Source organism: Ursus arctos, unplaced genomic scaffold, assembly GCF_023065955.2.
Source record: "Ursus arctos isolate Adak ecotype North America unplaced genomic scaffold, UrsArc2.0 scaffold_24, whole genome shotgun sequence".
In the NCBI taxonomy this organism is placed as follows: domain Eukaryota; kingdom Metazoa; phylum Chordata; class Mammalia; order Carnivora; family Ursidae; genus Ursus; species Ursus arctos.
This window is the reverse complement of record NW_026622919.1, coordinates 38262751-38282901: the sequence shown is the minus strand read 5'-3', so window position 1 is coordinate 38282901 and position 20151 is coordinate 38262751. Positions and strand designations below refer to the sequence as shown.

General features: G+C 43.9%; 1 protein-coding gene across 2 annotated transcripts in view; it reads right to left on the bottom strand.

The window, feature by feature from the left end:
• MYO1D (myosin ID) overlaps positions 1-20151 on the bottom strand; it is a 331010-nt gene that overhangs the window by 213229 nt on the left and 97630 nt on the right. For both annotated transcript variants that reach the window (XM_044390721.3, XM_026517625.4), the window contains exons 8-13: positions 19299-19502; positions 16309-16454; positions 16116-16230; positions 11835-12005; positions 7783-7853; positions 4146-4220 (exon numbers count right to left, since the gene is read on the bottom strand). In XM_044390721.3, the coding sequence (XP_044246656.3) occupies positions 4146-4220; positions 7783-7853; positions 11835-12005; positions 16116-16230; positions 16309-16454; positions 19299-19502 (782 nt within the window). The remainder of the gene's footprint in view (positions 1-4145; positions 4221-7782; positions 7854-11834; positions 12006-16115; positions 16231-16308; positions 16455-19298; positions 19503-20151) is intronic.

Genomic DNA, 20151 nt, shown 5'->3' with positions numbered 1-20151 from the left:
GTCACCCTACAACGCTATTTGTCAGAAATCTTTTTTTTTAAATTGGGGGCTGAGAAGAGAGAGAAAGGACTCAGCAAGGACATTCTCTGCTAACTGTGTTTACTACTGCTGTCATTTTGCCCACTTTTCTTTCCTTAGTGTAAAATTGAGGAAACTGAAGTGGTTCCCCAAATACCTAGAGGTATTTGGCTCACAGAGGCTCAAAACAATAGCTGGGAAATGCTGGAATAAGTGACAAGAGAGCAAAAAAGCATGAACGGTGGGCTGAAGACTGACCGGGCCTGTGCATGAAGACGAGCAGTGCTCCCAGCCCCCACCACTGCGGGTGAGCCGTGCCGACTACCAGCGAAAGTGGCGGTAAACTAACACAGTGATCTGTGTGTGGCTCAGGGACCCCGTTTTATTCCCTTCTGGTCCTAGTCCCTGATTGTCCGATGAGGCACCTATCAGTAAAAAGGACCGCATAAAGGTCTATTGTTTCTCCTTAAATCTTCCATTCTAGTCTTTAGCTGAGAGAGAATTTAAGGCAATGGCTCTTAACCCTTAGTGAGAGGAACCCTGGATGTCTTCCTAACACTGAATAGAACTTCCAGAACACGTGTACTTTGAAAATTCTGATGCAGAGCGAAGACTGAAGATTGCTGACTTTGGGTCTATGCAGTTTCTACCCGACCTTACTCACTGCTGGCAATATTTAGAGATTCTTTCCATATTTTACCTTGTATAATGGAGGGAGAGAGAAAGGTTGGAAATGAAGGAAATAAGATGTTTATCATCATCATCATTATTATTATTAAATAGTAGAACTGATACATAATGAATCAAAACAGACACAATCATTCTAAAGAGAATGAACTTTTGGGGCCAGTAAGTCATGCATATAATATTAACAAAATAGTTTTCAAACATTTCAAAGAACCCTTTCCTTAAAAGGGAAGCTTATTTATCCAGAAACCCGGTAGGTTTAATAGATAAGACAATTTATCTGGCTTAGTAGTGAGGAGGTAGAGAGTAAAGTCTGTGTATCTGGTGTGCCAGCGGCTCGCTCCCTTCCTCTTTTCCGTCTACACACACGTGCACACACACACACACGCACACATATACGCAAGTATACCCTCAAGATCTACAGAACTAGAGATGCAAAAACGCAAAAATTACTCTAAATATATACCGGGAAAGAACAGGAATTTGGGGAGGTTGTTTAGCCACGGAAGCATTGAAGTGTCCAGAGGCAAAGGAAGCACGTCTCAACACGATCCGGGAGGATGGTTTTAGCCAAAGGAAATCCAAGACTTCCCCACCCCACTGGCAAGGCCTTTCCTATTCTGCGGATATACACAAAAAGCTGCAGTCAACAGACCTTTGCAAGACCATCCCTACTGTGAAACAGATTCACCTGAGCCTGATGCCTTTAATTATGGGATTTACCTAAGTCCCTTTGTCCTGATTCTGTGCTTACCAAGCAACTAAGCATTCTGGATTGATGGGTAATATTTTTCACGTCAAGTAATAAACTAGAATTCTCGCTGCTATGTGACTTCCCAAGCAGGTTTTCCAATTGGGGAAAACAGCCTGTCATACTATATGCAAATATTCCATTGCATGTGATGGTCATATTTTTCCCTGGAAATAAATCCCCATGTGGCTTTGTTTCTATATTGGTCCTGTGAGCTTGGGATTACACGAGTCCATCACTAAGAGGTGGAGCTGCTCTCACCAAGCTGAACCTATGGGCCATACTAAATTCACAAAGGTAACGAATGCCACCTTCTTGGAGCCTCCTGGCACACAGCCCGGCTGCCTTCCCCTGGCAACACATGCCGACACTGCCACTGGCCAACTGAAGCCATTTTTCCAATTTGAATTTTTGACATTACTACAGAGAGCAATGCCAGACTCTGTCATTTGTCCCTCAAAGTGGGTGCATCTTACCTGAAAGTTCAAGCACTGAAACTCCTTTTCAAAAGTCCCTTTTCCCCACGACCAATTCTTACTTGGAGCCCCTCTTGCATTCCCATGCAACTTGCTGGTGCCGAGGGCTCCATCACGGTCCTTGGCGCCTTCGACATCCACAGAGATGAACCATTTGGTAGTATAACTTCTTGAAAGAGCTGTCTAAACACCATGTCTCCACATGCTCATTATCCATATTCTCTGGAGCCCACTTCAGTCAGACATTCATCTTCATGACTCTATGACACCAGTGTTGTCAAGAGTCCCACTGGCCTTCATGGCAGCAAATCCTATGGTTAATCTTGGTCCTCACCTTACTTTGACTTTGACAGTATTTGACAAGGTTTATAATTGTTTCCTCTTAAAGCACTTTTTTCTTGGCTTGGCCCCGTGACACCAGATTTCTGGCTTTCTTCCTACCTCACTGGCAGCCCTGTCTCCTTTGCTAGATGCTTCTTTCTTGCTTGACTCTGAATGCTGGAGAATATCAAGAATTAGTCTTTTTGGCCATTTATATTTGTATTTGTCTCAGTTCACCCTTGTTAATCTCCCCTAGTCTTATGGCTTCAAATACTGTCAATAGACTGATGACCATGAATTTGTATCTCTAGTGTCTCCTTTACCCAGAGTTCCAGATGCATACCTACAATTGTCTACCTGGCACTTCCAGTGGCATGTCCAATATAACATAACATATCCAAAACAAATGCTCCATCTCCCCTACCCAATCAGCCCCTCCCACCGTCCTCCCCACCTCAAGCATCCCTGCCCCACTGCTCAGGCTTCGTCTCAGATTTCCGTTTTTCTCTCATGCCGTACGCCCTATCCATCAGCAAATCTTGTTGGCTCCACTTTCAAAATATCACTCACTCTGACCAGTTTTCATTACCTCTGTTACTACCGTCTGGATTACTAGTCATTCTACTCTTGCCCTTTACAGTATGTTTTTACACGGCAGCCCTAGGGAGTTAACACATAAAAAACATCACATCACAAATTCCAACAGATTCTCTTCGTACTTCATCCGTAACTTTGGCTCACGGACTCTTCAGGATCCACTCCCTGCTGACCTCCCTGAACTCATTCCCTATTACGCTCCCCAGCCCTCACTCTGCTTTTAGCCGCACTAGCCTGCTTGCTGTTCTCAAGACACCCGTGCTGCTCGCTCCCACCTTGGCGCCTTGGCACTGGCTGCTCTCTCCGCCCAGAATGCTCTCCCCCCAACGTGTTCATGGCTCACTCCCTCACCTCATTCAGGTCTCTGCTCAAAAGTCCCCTCTTTTAAGAAGCCTGTCCTAACCACCCTTCTCTATAATGCCTCCCTTCCCACTACTTGTCTGTACCCTTCCATCTCCTACCTACTTTATTTTTCTTCCCAGCACTTGTCACTACCGTCAAGTGACTTGTTTGCTTATTAACTGTCATCTCCACTGGAAGAGCAGATCCATGAGGCAGGGACGCAGCCTAAACCGTTTTCACGGCTGCATTTTGAGGCACAGAAGAACGTATGGCTCACAGGTGTTCAATACACTTCTGATGATCTCTTGGCCACCCGAGTAGGCTTAGTAAGTGTGTGACTACGTTTCTCTCATCCAAAGGAAGAAACTGGCTGTGAAGCTCAAAGCTCGTCTTCTTTCCAGGCCTCTTTCCAGAGCATTCGTACAGGGTTTGAACGTGCTGTCTTTTGCCTGGCGTTATTTTGCCACACCTTTTCCACATCTTCTTGGACTGTGGAAAGATTCTGTCCACTGAGGATTTGTCAACCTTGACCCTAGATGCCACTCTGATATTAAGAGTGGAGGTCTCTTAGTTGGAGGCAAAGACTACAGTGGAATCTGCTTGTGTAAAATGTGTATCTGGGCCAGAGGTGATCCAAGACCCCACCCCCACTGCCACTGGCCTCCCCTGGGGACACTGGCAGGGGTGCCAGAAGGAAGTGAACAGAGAAACCGAGGCAACCCAAGAGAAATCAAGGAAAGTTATATTAGTAGTAGGTCCCTGTCCTAATTTTATAGACTGTATAATCATTAAGTAATATATTCTTTCATTCATTCATTACGATCGCACAGAACTAGAAAATTTGCCAGAAGCTCTTAAAATCGCCACCTAAAAGTAATCATGTGCATACATATTACACAACACGTGTGTCAAAGAGTTTAATGGAAAGATAATGAATAAAATTTCAATCCTACCTGTTATACAGGAGGCGCTTGAAATCTTGAAATAAAGTGTCTTTATTTTTGTCAATAAATCCAATGACCGAATAGCTAGTAGAGGGAAAAAACCCACAGAAAACATGCATTATTCACCAAGCAAGAGCCACATTTAAGCTTTCCGACAAGTCTACAAGCCTTTCCACTGTTAATTAGGCCATCAATCATCTGTAGAGCTAATACTGTCCACTTGGTTCGGTGTTAAAGAACATCAAATTTACCTACTAAATAGAGGGGACGTTGTTTCTATCTCAAAGGGGAGCAAACATCAGTACCGTCACTGTGATTAAGACCGTCATTTTCTACTGGTTTACTGCTTACCTCAAGAAGACGACTCTTAAAAAGATAGCTGTGTTTATCATCCAGCACTCCTAAGATAAAAGCAAAACCGCAACATACAGGAACTAAGAGTCTCTTCCGTAAGGAGGTCAAGTGACTTGCCTAAGGTTCTCTCAGTGTGTTCAGGGTGGGATAAAAGAATCCAAGAAGAACTGCAAAGGATGGTAAGATTTGGATAAGCAGAGGAGAAAGAGGAAGGGAGGAGATCACACAGGGAAACAGATCAAATGCAGGGAGAAGAGCAGGCACGTGCATGGAGTACATGAGAGGAAACAAGGAGGCCGGCATTCGTGGTTTGGAGGAGGGAGAGGAGTAAGGTCCTGAGAGGCCAGCTACGTTTGCGGGTGGGATGAAGGAGGGATGGGAGCTGCTCTGCTGCAGCGATGGGCGTGGACTCCAGGAGGAGCAAGTACACTGCTGGGGGCACAAAAGCGATGGAGGCTCAGAGGCTGCGCAAATAGGAATTCTAGACGCACCTGCTCCCGGCAGCTCGGCTTTCTTGCCTGTCTGCACTGTCTTCCTCGACAATCATCACATCGATGTAGATAATTCTCAGATGTCTTACCCTGACCCCTCACTGATGTGCCAGCCTCACATATTTGATTCTCTGAGAAACTTCCTGCCTTCCTCCTCCCAGAGGAGCTGCAAGGTCACCAGGTCCCAAATTCCTTCCTTGCCTCCCGCATCCTAGATCCGCTTCCTAAGACCTTCGAGTCACTTTTGACTGAAACCTTCAAGCGACCCGACTCTTAATCTTTTATCTAACCTACAACGTTCAAACTGCAAAGTCCTTGTTTTGGCCATTATGATTTGATCTCAATCTACGTTTCCAGGCATTTCCGCTTCTCTAATGCTACTAAAAGGACACACTCCACTTAAATGGACCTAGTTACTATTTCCTGAATATTTCTAGCACCCTTCCCACTTCTCCCTTTAAAAATAATTCCTAGCATCTAAGGACTAGCATCAGCCTTCCTGGGCTTCTCACAGATAGAAGTATTACATCATGTGATTATTTCTAAATGCTGACAATACTGTTATTAGTCGTATGGCGATTATTTTAGGCCATCTTTTAGTTGTACTGATGTATGCATGTAAATGTGTGTATATTATGTGTATGCACATTGCTGAGTAGAAATAAACACACACATACACACACACACACCCATATAGGTATGTTGCAATCTTACACGGAAAACTCTTTTTGGGAGAAGACCACACCTTGTAAAACATTGTGCGCACAGAAGATATGCAGTAAGAACCTAGAAAAGGATGAAGGGCTGAAGGAGAGAAGGGGGGAAGTCTGAGGTGTTGAATATCCCTTGGAAGGGTCAGCTAGCATTCTGGACTAGGAGTCTGGAAACTAGTTACTGTCTCAGCTATTCCATAAACTTGCTGAATGACCTTGGATAAAAGTGTTATTACACACGTCCCATAAGTCTCTCCGTCTATAAAGCAAAGGGGCCAGGCTAGCTGGTCTCCAAGGCCTCTGACCAGCTCTGCTTTGATGCTTCCGAACTGAAAGGAAGCGTCCTGTAAGTGAGGCCCGCATTTTCAGTGGGAGAGTGTGCACGCTGCTGCCTCTCCCCTCTTCAGTGTTCTGGAACCTGGGAACAGGACCAGAACAAGTGGAGAACGGCGCCATTCCAGCACTAATGGCTAGTTTGACAGATGGGGTGATCATCTCAAGCCATATTATTTTATGACTCAGAGTTTTAATTTAAATCAGGAACAGCTATTAAAATTTCTTTAAATGGCTTTTCGGCATTTGTAGAGATGATCATTTGCCTTTTTGTTGCTGTTGTTGTTATGTAATCTCTTCCTGTAACGGGTTATGATGAAGAGAGCTCCTAATGTAAAAAATAAGGAGGAAGGAAAAGAGGAAACTTTAAACAATAATCAGGTAAGAAGCGGTGTTCAGTGGACAAAGCATCCTAAGTGTAGCAGGCTGAAAAATGCTCCCCCCACACGAAAGACAGGGATTTGACATGGACTGCCAAATCCCCCAGCCCCTGTGGGTGTGATCTTCGAAAAAAGGTGTGATTATGTCAAGGATCTTGAGAGGGGAAGCTGATCCTGTATTACCCAGGTGGGCCCCAAATGCCACCACAATTGTAGTTTTAAGACAGAGGCAGGGGTGCCTGGGTGGCTCAGTCGGTGAAGTGTCCGACTCTTGACCTCAGCTCTGGTCTTGATCTCAGGGTCATGAGTGTGGTGTGGAGCCTACTTAAAAAAAAAAAAAAAAAAAAAAAGAGGCAGAGGGAGTTTTAACACAGACACACCGAAGAGCAGGCAGCAGTGTGACCACAGAGGCAGAGACTGGAGAGATGCAGCCATAAGCCAAGCAATGCCTGTGGCCACCAGAAGCTGACAGAGGTGAGGAACTGTCCTCCTCCAGAACATCCAGTGTGTGGCCCTGCGACACCCGGAGTTTGGACTTTTGGCCTCCAGAACTGGGAAGGCAAACATTTCTCTCATGTTAAGCCACCAATTTGTTACGACAGCCCTAGGGGACCCTGATACTGAAGTAGTTATATTTTCTTACCAATTTCTACTTTTCTTATATTGTGACCAGAAAATGTAGCTTGTGAGAATTTCACTTTTTCAACTGACACTTGGAAAATAATATGGCAAAACTAGTTACCCAACTGCTTGTGGTTCTTTGCATGCAATGGTGGCTCTTGGCTCTGGGCCCACAAACCTGCTTGGAATGCCCTCCCTACCTCCTCCCTTCCTAATTCTTTCCCCTGACTAAGCCTCTTTTACTTTTAGGACTCAGGTTGGATATCACTTTCTCCACCAAAAGCTCTCTACGCTCCTCGCCCTGGCTTAATTATTCCTCCTCAATGTTTCCATAAGGCCTCATGCTCCTCTAGTTTGACCCCTCCCATTCTTCGTTACAGTGACTTCTCATGTATCTGCTTGTGTCCACCACTGAACTGTAAGCTTCTTCAGAAAAAGGCCAATCTTATCCATCTTTCTCTCTTAGTTCACATTCTCCCATGATTTATTTATTCATCAGCTGATCTAAGTGCCAACCTTGCCAGGGACTGTGCATGGCCGCCATCGTGAGTGTTCAAGAAAAGTTGGAAAAGCAAGGAATGAATGAAGCTAAGCCAATTTTTTTTTTTAAGTAAGGAGATGAAAATATATTAGCCTGTGAAATGACTAAAAACCACAAGTGAATAGGAAAACAGTGTTTATTTTCCCTGGTTCTATTTGCTGAAGTGAAGTTGCATGCAAGTCATCGCGTTTGGTACCCAAGTAAGATACTCACACCACGTCCCCTGCGTAATGTCGAATTCGAAAATCTCGATCAAACTCCAGGATTTTGTCTGAGGCGCAGAGCTAAGAAATCAATAAGGAGATTATTTTGAAAACAGATTATTTTCACTTTCCTAAAGATGTGCTCCAATGTCATGTAAGATGATGACAGAGTCACAAATCATGATACCATTATGAATGAAATCACCCTGGGTGGGGCTGATGTGGTAAAGCCTGCAAGCTTTCACCAGAAGTCCACACAGCTGGACTTCATTTCCCAGCCACCCTGGCAGCCAGATATGGCCAAGTGACCAGGAGCTGACAGCGGACAGTGAGCAGAAAGGAAGTGTGGCTGTGTCAGGCCAAAGCTGGTAAGAAGTGGGTGACCCTGTTCAGCACTTCTTCTCCTCCCACTATCTGGATGCAGAGGAGGATAGTGGCAAGGGGATGGAACTGCCAGAGGACGGAAGAAGTCCAGGTCTCTGGGACAGAAGTGGACTTCTACCGTCTCTGACGCTGAAAGCCTGGCTGATGTCATAAGTGGCCCAGCTTACCCTGACTGATAACAGTCTCTTTCTGTTCCATGCTCCACTTAGGGAACACCACACTGAGAGCTTGCTGTCTGCTGGGCACGTACATCTCACACATTCCTCACAACTGAAATTCACAGTATTAGGAGCTCTCTTTTACATACAAGGAAACTAAGGGTCAGAGAGAGAATGTAATTGGCCCAAGTCACGCAGCTCATAGGTGGTCGTTCTGGGAAGGATTCTTGGGACCAGATGTAATGCCTGCTCTCCTATGTACACAATGGCCTGGCTCACTTGTCTTTTGTTGAGCTGGGAGTCAAGTTCAGGGCTCTCATTTCAGAGAAGGTCAACTTCCTGCAGTTATTTCTCACTGAAGAGGAATAGTTTATGGAAAGGCAGTTTTTCTAGGGTGGTGGTCTCCACAGTTTCCTACAATTTTCCCTGTTACAGTAGCGCCCGGGCTCCTTTGTCTGCCCTGTGAAGGATCCCGCAGTACCCTACAGGTTCTAAAGCAGACACCCAAGAATCCGTAAAGCACTGAGTGCGGTTATGCACAAAAACTTAAGGTGCACGGTTAGCTACCAAACAACTCCAAACAGGATGGTGGCTTCTGCACGGATAACTGGACTAGTAATGGAAGAGTTTGTTAATCAGACAAGTGAATAATTACAGTAAATTAGAGTCAGACTTCCAAGTTCAAATCTTGGGTCTACCACCTACTTGGTCTGTGTCCTTAAATAATTACTTATCCCAGAGAGTTGTTCTGAAGCGTAAATGAACCATGGAGATCTAAGTATCTAACATACAAAAGCGTCTCCAAAAAATGGGATCCCTCTTTCCTTCTCTCTTGTTAACCATTTTACAAAACCCTTTCATTTATAAAACTCCTCGTGGAAAAGGACCCAGGAGATGCCCATGCTAACTGAATATTCTTATATCTGGATACTGCAAAGTCTCAAGTGATCTGAACACAGAAGGTTTTAGATTTTTCTTTATGCTTTGAAAATAATAAATTCCGTATATCGTTTAACTTTATATGTTCACCATATTTTAAACAGTAATTTCATGCTTTGTTGGATCATTCGCCTATCTCTCCATGATAACTTTAATGTAAAAGAAACCATTTAGCCCCTAAATAAATACAAGGCAGAAACCTCTTATTTAACATGCCAGTAACTCGAGCTAATCTGTAACCAATAGCAAATGATAACACCTGGCATAACGTACAGGATAATAGCATTACTTAACAGAAAGATTTAGAGTGATGAAAACATCCTGACAGCTTGGTTATTCCATTTCTTCCCTTCATTAGAGTAATAATCCCAGAAATTAACACACTTTAAAAGTCCCCAACTCAGGGGGGACTTCTTCCAGCATCACCGCCCCCTTACCTTGTCAGACAAGGCGGCGGGGGGGCCGGGGGGCGTGATGCTGGAAAAAAGAGCCACCTGGTTGAAGAGTCAGAGAAACCTGGGTTGTCACATTTAAAGGAAAAAAAAGAAAGAAAGAAAATTCCCGGGGGCGCCTAGGTGTCCATTCTTGCTTTGGGCTCCAATCATGATCTCAGGGCGTGAGACTGAGCCCTGTGTTGGGTTCCATGCTCAGCAGGGAGTCTGCTTGTCCCTCTCCCTCTGCTCCACCCTCCCCACCCACTCACTCATTCTCTGTCTCTCAAATAAAATAAATAAAATCTTAAAAAAGAAGGGAGAATTCCTGTCTCCCCAGATAAATTATTATTTTGCAATTTCTTATCAAATCCACGGCAACTGTTCAAAAGTACTACGTAGAGTGGCTACATTAAGAATGAGATTATATTTCAAAATATTTGGTGGACAAATTTAAGTCAGGTGTACAAATGGCCAGCGTGAATCAAAATGAGGTGATTTATCATGAGATTCATAGTTATCTATTTAAATGAAGTGGAGCCCTGCATGTTTTAGTTTAAAATTCAATATTCCATAAGATGTATTTGGTATGATCGTGACTGAAGTCAATTCAATTTTACAAACGCTAATTACCTACCATTTGGTAGGCAGGATGTTAGGTGAGTCTCTAAGACCCAGGCTGGGATTATAAAGGACGTAGATAACCCTGCCCTCGAAGACGGGACACCTGTAATAATGTAATAGTACCCTCTTTAGATCACTCTAAACAGGATAGGGTGCTTCTGAGGGCTCAGTACTCTGTCCCCAGCACCCAGAATTATGTCTGGGAAATGAGAGGCATGTATTAAGCACTTGTGTTATACATGGGAAATGACTGAAGAACACCCCGACCAGAACCCTTATGTCAAAGGTCAGACCGTAGTATCTGACAGCTGACTGACTTGTAGAGGGATTCAAGTCAATCCTCAGTCACAGACCAAGGAGAATCTTTGGGAAATAAACTGGCCTAAAGTAAATATCAGCCAGTAATCTATTTCTTGATGATTTATGCTTTATCTAGTTAATTGCAGATTCTTACTGTTCTGATTACATCATTTCAAAGGGGACAGAGTTAGAAAATAGACTTATTCGTGCTAAAAAAATTGGCAGTGTGTCATAGATTTACATGAAAATATGGAGGAGCAGAAATGTTTGCTCCTTTCTTTATGGAAGTGACGGAGCATGGGGCCTGTTTCTCTTTCAGCGTATGGTTGCTGGACAAGCTGGTATTTATAGGGAACACTCAAGGATGATGGTGTGCCCCTCCTAGGACAAATACTAACGACTAACATACTATATGCAAAGCACAAAGGTCTGACAACCTCAACTGCCACCATTTATTACAGAAATGTGATCTGTTTAATAACATTTTTAGAATGTGGAAAATGGGGAGTTCGGGGCGCCTGGGTGGCACAGCGGTTAAGCGTCTGCCTTCGGCTCAGGGCGTGATCCCGGCGTTCTGGGATCGAGCCCCACATCAGGCTCCTCTGCTATGAGCCTGCTTCTTCCTCTCCCACTTCCCCTGCTTGTGTTCCCTCTCTCGCTGGTTGTCTCTGTCTCTGTCGAATAAATAAATAAAATCTTTAAAAAAAAAAAAACGATACCCATTCATTTAGGGGAATGAGTTTCCTTGAGATGGGGAGAATTACAGCTAGAAGAAAGTCACATAGTCTGAAGAATTGTGGCAGAGCACACATACTACACTTGATAACTGATCACAGTGAAAAGTCAAGGACAGACGCTGTTTTCAGTGCCGGAATGATCAGATGCAGGAGCAAAATTCTAGCACATGAACAAGGCCTCTATACCTATTGGTTATAAATGACATCATGCTTTCTAAAATCCTGTTCCTTTTCCCCATTTCTAGCAAATGGAATAGTCTGGAGCTCCCTCTCCTGGATATTATGATTTTTATCAATCTTGTCATCCCATAAACCAGAGAGGCAGGATTTATTTACAGCAGTTAAGTCACGTAATGGAGGTGTATGGCTTTTCTTGCTTAGTTCAGTGCACATTCTTTTAAACCAACATTTAAGACCATTTAATCCTGTCAAACAATGGGGAAAATCTTACAGATCAAAAGGAGAGGGAGTTCTCATGAAACACATTACCTTTCGGCTGGAAAAATGACCATGTTTGCCCAGTTTACTGTTAAGTGCTTCGAGGAACATTTCGTCGGTGACTTTGCCCACATTCATGCAGGCGTCATCCAGGATTGCGATGATCCCCTTGTGCTGCTGTTCCACAAGGTCCACGATGATCTGATTGTTGAAGTAATCAATCTGTAGGACACAGCGAGGGAGCAGTTCCAGAGGGAACAGAGGCCAGGACAGGCAAAACACGGATGCCTGCACGCATTTCAGGAGTTCGGGTCAAGTTAGCTTGGTGGGAAATGTGTCAAGAGCATTAATGAGGTCTAGTGCTGAAATGAGCACATGTTCTATCCAGGGTTTAATTTTTAATTTCTTTCATGAAACACTGTGTTACGTGAATATCGCTCAAGGCAAAACTTACAAAGTAGGTAGTGCTTCTCCCATCACTAACTTTTGTTTGAATCCTGCACCGAACCCCACTCCTTCATGCTCTCAATCCCCCAGTCTTGTTTGCCATTTAATCACAAGATCCACACTCCACGAAGGACCAACAAATAACCTTAAAGTATTATTGGATTCATAACCTGATGAGGTTAAGGCATCACACAGAACTTGGGTTTTTAGTTCTTTGGCCTTGGAGGACTAAAACCCAAAAAAGCATCTTCTCCAGCTTTCCCCCAGTGAAAGGAGCACATAGAGATCTAACAGACTTTGGATGTTGCTATGCGCAAAATATAAAAAATTAATCAACTCTGAGATGAAAGTATCTGTAAAAGATAAGAATAAACTTTTTGTTTACTTTTGTGAGCTGAATAAAGTTCTAAATAACAGCTGGCTTTTTGGCAACTTCAATACACACAAAGTTCATCCCAAATTCCTCTCCCACGCCTGTTTGCTCGAGAGTCCACAGCATGCATCCCACCACGCACACGCTGGCCCTGCAGGCCAGCTGCGCTCACTGGAAGATGGGCAGTCTATTCTCACAGTTCAGTCCTGGGTGTTGATGTGTCCCCTTATTTAGAAGCGTTGCTTCCATCGTCTGCTGTAAGATCTACATGCTCGTAATGGACTATTTCAGTCTCTCATGGATCCCTGCTCCATGCTAGCTGCAGTCCAAGGACTCAGGCCAGTTACCTGTCTGTGGGTTTCAGCTCCGCCCCTACTCTTCCGAGTTCTCTACCGTTTCCATGGACTGACGGTCTACAGACTGGGTGGTTTCTACTTCCTTTTTTATACTTTACTGGTCTGTCTATATCAGTGAGTCTCAAGAGATGACTCCCCCCTCCCCTAGGGGCATTTGGCATTGTCTGGAGACATTTTTGAAGGTCATGACTACGTGCCCAGTGGGAAGAGGCCGCTACACATCGTACAATGCACAGGACAGCCCCACAACAGGGACTTATATGACATCCAAAACGTCGGTAGTACAGAGGTGGAGAAACTCTGGTCTAAATATGTACTTTTATAGTGGACATGTATTATATTTCCTAATTAGGGAGAAAAGTTATCTCCTTCTTTTGAAAAAAATATCCTTACTCTTCTCAAAAAGCAGTAACTCTTAATTATTAGCTGAAGGCTTAGACTTTCGGAGTATGAATTAAAGATGAAGTCTTTTGTCCCAGGGCTAAAGCATTAAGTCCTCTAAAGAACCAACTGCATAACTAAAAGCGATGAGTCTTCGCTCAAGAGTTCAGTAACTTTTAGTTTCTAAGTTTAAGGTTACTTCAAACATTGCTTCAAGTTGTGGCTTCCAAACCAGGTTTTCCCAGCAACCGAGATTCCCAGGGGGCTTCTTAAGGACTACAGGGGAAGGGGGAGATGTGACGAGGTAGCTAAGGGGTTAGAGAGCTCTGGGCCTCCCAATCCCACCCCAGACGGAGCAGCTATGTGCCCAACGGTTCAGTTCTCAAAAGCTAAAACATGACTTGTAAACTACAGCACCAAAAGCCTGTAAAAGCCAGTCAATTAGGGAGACAACCATGCATTAGGAACCTCCCGACAGAAGTCCACATACCACCTATGAAACAGACTGGTAGAAAAACGCTGATCCTGAAACCAGCCAAGACTCCAGATAGAACAACCAGGGGCATACACGGAACATAGAGACTGGATGACACCTCGGGAATCTGATGGGCAAAATGCAGACTGTGGCAAGTTCTGCAGAACAAATGACTCATCCTCTTCGTCGGAAGGTTGTGAGGGTAAAAAAACAGATGGAGAAGAAAATCTATAGACGTGCGTGAGACCTGACAGCCAACCACAATGCAAGAACCTTGCTTGGATCCAAATTCAAACAACTATGAAAACAGACAAAAAAACCCTGTAAGATGACTGAGGAAATGTGAACACTGACTGGATATCTGATGATATTAAGGAATTACTGTTACATTTCTTAGGTGTGATAATGATACCACGGTCATGGTATTTGTAAAAGTCTTCATCTTTTAGAGAAGCACACTGGACTGTTTACAGATGGAACAATATGATGTCTGAGATTTGCTTCAAAATAACCTGGCGGTGGGGTGGATGGGTGGGTCGGTGGGTCCAGATGACACAGACTGGCAACCCACTGATAACTGTCACAGCTGGTGACGGGTACATGGAGCTTATCATATCACGATCTCTGCTCTTATGTTTGCTCGAAATTTTCCATAATAAAAAACATTTAGAAAAAATCAAGTACTATGTTCAGAAGTTGAGTTTTTTAACGGAAATAACTGCCCAGAATAGAGATTCCAATCTGAAGGGACCTGGCATGTAGTCAGTCTTGTAACGATTACCTGGGACCTAGCCTTTTGTTCCCATGAGGACATTCATTTCTTGGTTTATTTGCTAAAGATTTTTGCATTTTTAGGGCTGTGGCTCCTTTTTCAGATTTTTGGAATAGCCTACTGCAGTTGTTGACTTTTCTCCTTATCAACTATGCCTGTGGGATCTGATATCCTGATTTTTAAAGGAAATTTTTGACCGGTATCTCTGAATCACCTCTGAGTAACAAGTTTCATGATTAAATTTGCTATAAAAATCAAAGCATCAGTTGTAATTGTGTGTTAAATTGTACAACAGATCCTTTCTAAGAAAGCTACATCTAAACTTAATTGAATTACATCTTAAATGTGCTCTGAGAGTTCACTGCTTAAATCAAAATGATAGGTAATTCTGCTACAAAGTAATAATACACCTTTTGGTTCATTTGTAAAACAGTAAAATTTATACTAATATACTTGAATGAAATTTTTTTATGGTATTCTGATGTTTAACACATGCTGGAAGGCAAAGACGCAATTTGAGGCAGGACAGCTACTCATTATACTGCTGTCTCCCTTTCTGAATGAGACGAGATAGAAAGTAGGAAGGTAGGAAGAAATATAAAAGTAATTTACCTAGAGCATATCAAATAAGCTTTTTACTACTATGTTGGATATTAAAAAAATACTAATTTTATTGTGTGTTCTCTTCGGCAAGAGGATAAACACACAATTTTAGCAACACAAAAATGTGTGGAGACTCGGAAGTTTTTGCATTTCTCAAGTCTGTTCTCAAAATTGTTTAAAAATACAAATTTAAGAGAAAACATTACTAGGTCTCGTCCTGCGACAAGCAGGAGGTCTAATGGTAAGGACCAAGAGAGCCAACCAAGTCATGTTTCTCAGCAGTGGTGTTTGGGCTTGTGCCCCAGGGCAGTCCCACTTTCTGGCCTGGCCTTGCCAGACGTTTGACTGTGACAACTGTCAGAGTTCACAAAGGGCCATGAGAAGGTGATAGCAGCTGTGACATGAAGGACAGCAGACAGAAGTAAACGTTAATGTTTTCACACCTGGATTTCAGAGAATATAAACCGCAATAACCGAAGATAGTAACAGTGTTACTTAGACTGCAAAGTAGAGGAGGAAAAAAAAAAAGGATAAATAAGAGGGGAAAGAGGACAGAAAGAGAATAAACTAAATTTGGAAGCAAAGCCCGATGGACTTACGGCAAAGTCGCCGCTCCGAGTAACCTCTACATGGCGCTAAACTCTACAAGACAGACGAGCCAGAAAACCCACGCGGCATCAGCTTTCAAGCGCGAAAGTTATAACTCAGCATTTCTGGGCACCAACAAGGCAGTCCATCAAATGAGAGGAATTCCACCCATCAACCCTGAAAATGACTTGGAATTATGCATCCCCAAAAGGAAAGCTAATGCTCAGAAGTTTCATGGGCCCAAGAAAATTGCAACAAAACAGCTAAAACGACAGGATCTGACGCTCTCGATACGACGTGCAACACAGGAAGCTGTTTTCCAGCGGCGGCCACTCACGTGCTTCCAGGGGATGCCCTCCCGCTCGTACTCCTCCTGCTCCTGCTTCAGCACTAGCTGGATGAAGAGCTGCTGCAGCTTCTCGTTGCAGTAGTTGATGCAGAACTGCTCAAAGCTGCGGGACAAGGGATCCATTAGGTTCAAAGAAGTGAAAAAATAAACAGGAGAGTTGCAAGCATCTTATCCAGTTTACCTGTTGTTGTCAAAGATTTCAAAGCCATAGATATCCAAGACACCGATGACAGTGTTTTTCCCGTGGATCGTGGTGTCATAGTTCTTGACCTCAATAATATCATTGATGCGAGTAACAATCCAACAAAAAAGGCGTTCGTATATTGCCTGTGAGGAGAACAACATCATTCATTCTTGCCCATTTGGGACTGCGTCTTCTGTGTAGATCTGTGATAAGTTTTAAATTCTTATCCACTTTCTCTTTACCACTTAACATAGCTGTTATTACTCTAAGCAGAAAAATTAGAAATGCAGATCTGTTAAAAAAAAATAAAAACTACAGGATGTAGGTCACACTCAAGTAAATGGTTTGGATGTTTTAAGATTGTTATCGGTCACTATGGTATCCCACTACCACTTCCAGGTTCGTCTCTGTGCTCAGCTCTATCTGTAATTTGCCTAATCCCTCAAAGAAGTCGCTTCATTACTTGACTGTGGATTTCATCAAATATTAAAAAGTGGGGAACCAACGAGTTAATATCTATGTTCCAATAAAGCTCTATGGATTCTAAAAATACAAATGTTGATTTATAATGCTACATAAAGATCTGAGCCAAAGACCGCAGTTTGACGTTCCTAGAGAATCAAACGCCTGCCCGACGCCCAAGGACACTCGCAGCCAGACGCACGTGGACGAAGGCACCACACGCTTACACGCACTCACGTCCTGATACAAGCAGGCTTTGCAGCACCCCATGCCTTTAGCAGCTCCCTCCAGCCACCCCTCCCTCCACCTGCACTCATCCACAAACCGCCTCCGTTCTTTGCCTCCCTTTTACTCTTCGATCTAGTCCAGTCTTTGCTTACCTCCCACTGCCCCACTGAAACGGCTCATCAAAGACCCCAAGCACTTCAGTGTAGACTTGTGCTTCCTTGTGCCTCTATACGGACGTCTTACTCAGACACTCAGCATCACTCCACCTGGTTTCTCCCCCTCATCCTGAGCTTTCCCCCTCTGGGATTTGTGACACCACACCTCCTTAGTTTTCCTCCTATTTCACTGGCTGTTTCTTCCGGATGACCTTTGGTAAGATCTCCTCTGAGAGGTGGAGTTCCTCTGGTCCTCTTCTCTTCACTCTCTAATTCCTCCTGAGTCATCTCATTCGATGTTAAACAGTAGTGTTATAATACTACTCCCAAACTTAGTACTCCAACGCAGACCTCTCCTCTGAGTGCCAGACCCCTGTGCGCGACAGCCAACCCGACAATCTTCCTAGAGGCCTCACGGCCATCTCACACGTGTGTGCGCTCAGGACTCTGGATCTCCCCACCTCCGAAAACTGTTCCTACCCTACTTCTACCCTACTTCTAACCATGAACAAAGGACTCTGGAAATGTAGGAAGTCATTCATTCAACAAATATTAGCTGACTACTTACTCTGGGCAGGTTATTGGAGATACAGTACTAAAGTAAACATAAACACGGTCTCAGTCTCCAAGGAGCACAGGGAGTAGGATGGAGGAAAAACCATGCACGCGGGTACGTACACACACACAGACAAACACACTTTGAAGGTGAGGTGCGTGGCATCGGAGGATAATTGAACCTGTCTGGGATTCACAGAGGCCAGGGAAGGCTTCCCTGAGAAAGTGGGCTGAGATCAGAAGGATGAGTAAGAGTTGACGAGGCAAGAGGGGAACAGAAAAGGGATCCAAGCAGAGGCGACAGCCTGCACAGAGGCCCTGTGGCTGGAAGGAGAAAGGGGGGATAAAGACAACCTGCAAGGCCTGAGAGAACACTAATGTGCTGGAATGAAGAAACGAGACTGGAGGATGGCGTAGAATGAGGCAGGAGATGCAGGCTGGAGGCAGACCATGCTAGGAGTGATCCTTGATTTTATCGTTCAGGGGCTGTGGATTTTACATCTCAAACACAGCCCATCTCGAATCATCCCTTTTCCCCATTTCTATGCTCCTGCCATCGTCTCTCTCCTGGATACTGAAATATCCCCGTAACGGTCTCCCTGCTTCCATTCCCACCCACAGAAGATTCTCCATACTGAAGCTGGAGCGATCCCCTTAAAGAGCAGACTTGCTGTCATTGCCACTGCTTAGAATCCTCTGCTCTCCATTGCGCTTGGATAAATCCAAATTCCTCTCGAGACTAAAAACCAAGCCTGGGACTTATAAGAGTAAAAATGGAATACGTGGCAATCTAATCAACCAGCAACAAGGAAAAAGAAAACAAGGAAATGCAAACTTGGGGGAACATAACACACTTGCCACACAGACCACAGGCCAAGGGTTAAAGCTATGAGCTCTTACAAACGCAACAAAACAACAGTGGCCCTGAGGAAAATGTACAAAGGACAACCAGGAGATTCCCAGGATGGATTTAAATATCTTACAAACATACGGAAAGGTGCTCAAATACACTGGAAATGAAAATGAAAGTAACCACGAGGTACTCCTGTACACCCATAAGGTCAGTCAATTTAAAGTTTAAAATCGGTGTGTCCTTTGATGTGGTGAGCTCATTCCTGGGAGTGTGTCCAGTGGGAATGAAAGCGCTGGTGTGGAGGGACACACGCACAGGAGACGGCAGCATTATTTATCGTGGCAGAAAAAGGAAACAAGGTGAATGACTTAAGGGGAGAATGGTTACTAACTCATGGCACCGTCCCCACACAGACACAAACACAAGGGATGAGAACTCCATCGGGTGACCTGAGGCGGTCTTCATCAAACACCAGTGAGCAAAGCAAAATGGAGGGCGGTGAGAGGGCCCGTGCAGGCCCCCTGGCTTCCCAGTCAGTCAGATTCACTCTCCTCAGAACCCTTCCTGAGAGTGATGCTCACAGTCAGGGCGTTTTATTGAGACTGTCATGGTCCCAAAGTACCATCCTGGATTCTAAAACCTGAGCCCACTTTCACGCGATGTCTGGAAGCATCCTCACGGAAGTTCACTAAAACTGCATCCCCAGGCCGAGACGATGTCGGTTAAAATCCCACCTTAGCAAAGGCGTCCCTGCCATAGCTAGCTTCCTGCTCCGTGTGCTGCTTGTCAATGATGTCGCGCCCTGTGGCCACCGTCCGGTAGAGAAGGGCCTTCTCAACCATGTCCGTCTTGGTGGAGAGCAATTCTGCGATGATAGGCACAACCTTGCCATTTTCGATGAGAGGCGTGTCACCATCCACCACGAATTTTAAATTTCCCTATACCAGAGGGAAAACACAAGATGCCATTTCCAGCAAGATTCTGAAACATTATGTCAAGGATATATTTGCCAATTACAGATAAAATTGAAAGGGACATTGTTTGTAGCACTGATTTTCCTAAATACATGACAACATACATAAAAACCTAGCACTTCATCTGTCTCTCTTCTCTTCCCCAGACACCCATCTATCTCTTAATTTTTGGCATTTGTTTTTGATGGATAGAGGCTTTACATTTTTATGGAGTCGAATCTATAGTTCTTTTGCGATGGGGTTTCTCTTACTTCGGTGTCACACTTAGACCATTCCCACTCCAAAGATTTTATACATATTTCATATTTTCTTCGAATACACAGCTTTCCCCCTTATATTTAAGCTTTTAACTCATGCACAATTTATGTTGTTAAGTGGTGCAAAGAATCTAACTTTATTTTTTCAGATGGTTAGTTAGTTGCTCTAACACCATTTACTGAATAGTCGAGCTTTTCCTCCTGATTTGAAATGTCACCTTTATTATATATCAAACTCCCCTAAGTTCCTGAGTCTATTTATATTTTACTTATTCAATAAGCAGTGAATACTTATTAACTGTCCACCAACTATCCAGCACATCAACCAATCTGTGGATTAATCTGGTGATATATCT